Genomic DNA, 6000 nt, shown 5'->3' with positions numbered 1-6000 from the left:
TTGGAAAAATTGATTAACCATGCCTTATGCAAAATGCGTCTTAATTGAAAAATAAAATATTTGTTTCAAAATAGAATACATGACAATATTTAAATATAATATATCCTAGACTGACAAATCATCTCCGTTCAGAATCGTTTTTCGTATACAATGATACCTATCATTGCATTCAAATTTAATCCCATCCATTACAGTAACCTACAGTACAGCAGAGCGACATCCACGACTTACCCGCTTTTTTATTTCATGAATTAATAAAATAATAAAGAAATGATTTCATATTTATAATTAATAACTCAAATGTTATTTAATAACTTTAAACAACTTATTTTAATAAATATTGAATTCGATAACTTTTTAAAATCCTATTTCTATATAGTCTAAGTAGACGTGTTTGAGTAATTAGGTAATTAATATATGTAGTACCAACGCTATTTATACAATTAATTATATTACTTAATGGCCAATACTCAACATTTACGATATAGAAATAATAATTATTTATCTCTTCTTATAGTATAAATTCAAATAAAGATTTATTACTTAGATGTACGCTTTCCACACCAGTGAGATATTTTGATAACAATGATTTAACTTTGTATACATTTTTTTTATAATATTAGAAAGCTATGACTTTATGCATCATTTACTTAATGTGGCCATTGGCTATCTAAGTACCAAGTTACCTATGTATGTATGTTAATGATTTCATAAACATATTTGGAAAGTTTCATTTTACTTCAAAAATTACGACCATAATTAAGGATATTTTATTCAATACATTAAAATAAGTTTACATATAATAAAACTATAAAACATTATTTATTATGTAATTTAAGATTTTTGGAAATTTGTATAGCTTGTAATGGCGGTTATGTGATTCAAAATTCGATAGATACATCGACTCAAAATCTCTATAACTTTCAAAAATAGACAGTTTTAATAACAATAGAAACCATAGCACTTGACTTGATATTTTTCCTTTGCAAGATACATCTATGAATCATTAAAATGTTTTTGTTAATAGTTATTCATACGACAACGAAAATCTTATCTATTTATACCAATTTAATATGTTATACTATATTATAATGACTAGTACTTAATATAGATAGTATTGATAGGAAACTATCAATATTGAAAGTAAGGCAGAAATTATAATTTATTAATTTCGGGAAGTACAGAGGTATATTGAACTCATAAAATATTGACCAACATATAAGATATAAGATAGTCACGAATCTATCAATAATATTACAACAGCTGAGGTATATTATGCTTATATTATATATTAGAGTAAATGTAATTAGCTTTAAAACCACAATACTATATGTGCGAACTATACCTACGTTTGGAAGATAATAATCATAGTTTTAAATCTGCGTAAGAAACTTACACAACATGTAATATATGTATATTTTTTTGAAATATGTATCGACATGACAATATAATTAAATTAATGCTCTACGATAACGGATAATAAAATATCTAATGTAAAATTGTAAAGTAATCAATATTATACTGCAATAACCAATAAGGCGTATCATGGATAATAGAATGTGCTGCAGGTATATTTTGATACCAAATACTGCAAGCTATATTAAAATTGATTAATATGCATTAATTCCCGAGGGTACAGTAATACTTTCTGGAAATTGTTGTGCTTCTTTTGTTTCATGCACCACAATATTATTTGCTTTTTGGAGATAGTATTTTTTCCATAATTTCATATCATGCCAACTATGACTTTTTTGGCGTAATTAAAATACTGCGTATATAATTTACCATATAATATTATTCCGAAAATATTACAGTATTTTTAGTTTTTAAATCCTTCTTTATAATACAATATATGTAGGTAATTCAATTAATTATAGAAAATCGAGAGTTAGATGAGTTTTCCTAATATAGGAATAAGTGTAATATAACTACAATTAAAAAACAACTTCCTTGGTTTTCTACGAATCTATCCGGAAGATATCAAATTTAATTTCTTGTTGTACGTGTATTTTATGTCAATTTCATAAAACTTTCCAGATTCCATTACAAAAACAGGTAAAAACGTTAAAATCTTAAAATAATACGTATAGTCAATGTATTCAAATACTTTTTATGTACTCAAACATGTAGTTAAGTACTTTTTTAGAAAAATACTTCAACAAAGTATCCAAAATAATGTCTCAAAGTATTTGTATGTAAAATAAAATACTTATTTCGACTACTCCATTAGTTTGTTTTAAATAATGGCAATATTTTTTTTTTCTTGGGATTATACTACTCACTCGAAAATCAAAAACCACGACTAATAAATCAGTCGAATATTTTGAGTTCTACCAAAATATTGATACTATTTAAAATTGATGTTTTATAAAATTAACGTAATACATGAAATCGGTTCAATTAATTTAAGGTAATAAAAATATTTTATTCATATTTGAAAGTATCTATGAATACAATTTTAATGTATTTGTAAATCAAATACATTTTTGCTAAGTATTCAAATCTGTACTTGAATATTTTTATTTAAAGTACATTTTACAAAACATCAATATGTCGATACAGTTTAGTAATCTGATGCTTTTATTGTAGGCATATTATGGTTGTATTCCATTTATTCTATAAATAATTTTCTATTAATAATTTTAGTAAATAAGAATATTTATTTAAATCCGTATACTAACTTTTTATATAAATATATTTACTTTGTTTTTTTTTTAAATCATGACGTATTATGTAATAATTTGTTTGATTTGAACTTACTCACTCTAAACACAAGCTATGCTTGTTCAGGGGTATAATCTAAGCTTTCTGTTGCTTTTTTGTTTAATATTTTTTTTTGATTTGATGAAATAAATATTATTATCTGTCTGTGTCTAATGCGGAATAGCAAAACAAATAATATAATTTATATTTTAGACTTCAACATGATGATGGACAACAATTTAATGTTGCTACAGCTTCTTATTGCTAAGCATATTTTAATATTTATGATATTGTGACTATTGTGGTATTAAATATAGGTCACCAATGGCCATGAAACACTTTGAATTGATATTCATTACATCAAACATATAACCACGCCTATGAACATGGAAAATACTGTTAACAATGTATGATGTACCAGAGTCTTTTATAACGGGTATAGGATAAAAAATACATACCTATGATTTACTCAGGAAGATATTTGTAGCATACTAGCATAGAATACTTTTATGTTATGAGTTATGACTAATAACAATACATAGATTTCGTGTGTGCTCGATATAAAATACAACTGATTTAGCGTTGTTGTTTTTTTTTTTTTTTTTATGTATGACTATTACCAGTGGAGTATTTATGGAATGAAGAGTGATGAAGATATAATATAGATCCCCCAGATCTTTTAGATTCCGAGTGGAGCTTTTTATTTTTGGAATGGTGCCATCATATATACGTAATGCAAAGGGGTATAGAATATTATAGTATGTGTATATCATGTAAGCTTTAATATTATTGCATTCTATAAGAATAGGGATATTAATTTGAATGTCACTAATATTTATCTTATATAAATCATATAATAATTAAAACTTTTTATTGCTCATGCATAAATAATATAAACTTATAAGTTATAACTTAAATAATATTGTATACAAACGTTAAATGAACACTGAACTTTTTCGTTAAAATGTTTACTAGATGTTCAAAATATTTAGAAATGCTTTAATTATGTGCCTACTACCTACTGTTTACATATTTTAAAATCTATACATATGGTAATAACAGAAACACTAACCACTGTAGATTTATTTGGTAAACTATTTAATCACCTCATTAATTATATCATACGACTATCATTTATTAGGTACTCCTAATATATGTCTGTAGATATTATTTCAAAACTTTTGAACACCATTTTACCTTGTATATTAAAATAAAATATATTTAATATCAAAATAATATTGCCACCTAGTCGGTATATTATTAAAAAGAAAAATAACAATATCCATTGTCCATAAGGATTATTCAGATCGAGGCTTATGGAACCAAAAAAAATAGATCACGCAGGTATATTTTTTTCTTCTTACTAGAATAAAGTTTTTGGCTCCCTAATATTGCCCACCCTCCCCCCTTGAGTCAAGATTATTACATATCCATATTTTATTGTTGTAAGTAAGTTGTCTTGATATACATTTTGCGTTGTGTAAGCCCTCAAACAAAGACGGCACAGTTTTAAGTAATTGAGTAATGAGTAATAGAAATATCTATATAGGCACTCACTTCCCTCTTACCACTTTCTCACACTCTCTCCTCTCCACTCCCCCTACCGTATCAATCAAATAAAACGATAACTGTGTATAAGTTTTGTCGAATGGTCAGTGGCGGTGGCGGTAATAATAATAATATGTAACATGGCCGTTACGTCATCGCTGTGTTCGCTGTTTCCTCGTGCAGTCGTTCTTGTAGCTTGTATCCGTTTCATCAAATTCTCGTCGGCCGTAGTCGTGTTTATAATATACGAAATATAAACGTGTTGCCCCGGGTCAAGTCGCGCGCGGACCATTGTCGTCGGTGCTGGCGTTCATGTCTCTTTACTCTCTCGCTCACTCACTCTCTCTTTCTCTCAATCTTTATCTCTCAGTCGAAGCTGTTACTTTAATATGTTTATATATGACATTATATATTTATATTTTATAGCCATTATATATTATATTTAACTGGTATTATCGACTAGACATACATTATTATTATATACGCGAATAGGGGTCAAGATAATAAATCGGGAACGGTGGCGGCGACGGCATTATCGGGTGTTATACAACAATAACAGCTTCCAGACAATAAAAAACAAAAACAATTTTTATTCCTATTTATTATCTAGACTTACCGCGAGTGTTGGACATTCGCGAACCGGGCGTGCCCCTGCGTGGGCAGATACCTCGAGTGGGCACGCGACGACCACAGCGGCTGGTCCGAAATGGCACACACCGTCACACACCTGGACATCATACAGTCCAGGCTGGTCGCGTCGCGTACACCCATGTCGTCCATGTATTGTCGTTTTTGTGGTAAAAATCACCAATATTGTGCCAATATAGCGTGTTGTTAAAGTTTGTGTCACCGCTAATAAGTTGCGTGTAATATTATCGTCATCGTCAGTTGTATCATTATATTATATTATTGTTTTTGTTGTGATTACTATTGAAAATATAGTCTACATTGAAATGGATTTTGGATTGTACGTCATCGTAATCGTAAGTAAAAATTTTATTTTTATTCTTAATGGTGAAAATCATCATTTCATTTTCATTATTAGTAAACATTAGAAAAAGAGCAAAAACAAAAAAGAATAATAAAAAAAAAAGTGGAACCTTACTTGTTATAACTTAAATTAGTAAGGTTAAGTATTATGTATAGGACGAATTAAATTAATTGTTGGTTGGCTTTTTTACTAGAATTATAGGATAATTACCTTGTGCCACGTGCACTTAAAACTTGTTCAATCAATTTAAAAAAAAAACATTTTATTGATTTAATTTTATATGAGGAACTCATTATTTCTTACATTAATTATTTGATTTGTATTTTCCTAGTTCTTATTTATCTTCCAAGTTTGTTAAAGTGAATTATTAATTATACTGGCTATACTAGAGGTATTCAAACTCGTTCATCCCGCAGCTTCGCTGTATGTTCATAATATCATAATATTTTAAACGGTTCCCAAATTATTATGAAAAAATTAATACAATATAACTGATATTGGTGATAATAAAAGTGACTAGTATTATAAATAAAACTTCAAAAGCTCGCATGATATGTTTCGTTATCGTTTCCATAATGATTATAAAATGTAATATTAATATTAATAAACCATACAAGACCTTCATTATTGTTGGTTTCTAATGCTATAAACATGGCTCCTTTTGCCAATCTTCGCAACGCCCCTAGGAGCTGCGATGCACAGTTTAAATACCTCTGACTTATACTGTACTGAAATAATAAAATATTTACGATTCTCCC

The 6000-nt window shown here is 27.9% G+C and overlaps 1 protein-coding gene across 1 annotated transcript in view; it reads left to right on the top strand.

Moving 5' to 3' along the window:
* Positions 1-4656: 4656 nt before the first annotated feature.
* Positions 4657-6000, top strand: part of LOC107163787 (uncharacterized) — a 35690-nt gene continuing 34346 nt past the window's right edge. Inside the window, exon 1 of the mRNA XM_089219205.1 lies at positions 4657-5234. Coding sequence (XP_089075331.1) covers positions 5205-5234 — 30 coding nt within the window. The 5' untranslated portion in view covers positions 4657-5204. The remainder of the gene's footprint in view (positions 5235-6000) is intronic.

This window comes from Diuraphis noxia, unplaced genomic scaffold (genome assembly GCF_037042655.1).
Source record: "Diuraphis noxia isolate RWA-SAM2 unplaced genomic scaffold, SU_Dnox_SAM2 contig0002, whole genome shotgun sequence".
NCBI lineage: Eukaryota > Metazoa > Arthropoda > Insecta > Hemiptera > Aphididae > Diuraphis > Diuraphis noxia.
This window is presented reverse-complemented; position numbering and strand designations above follow the sequence as displayed.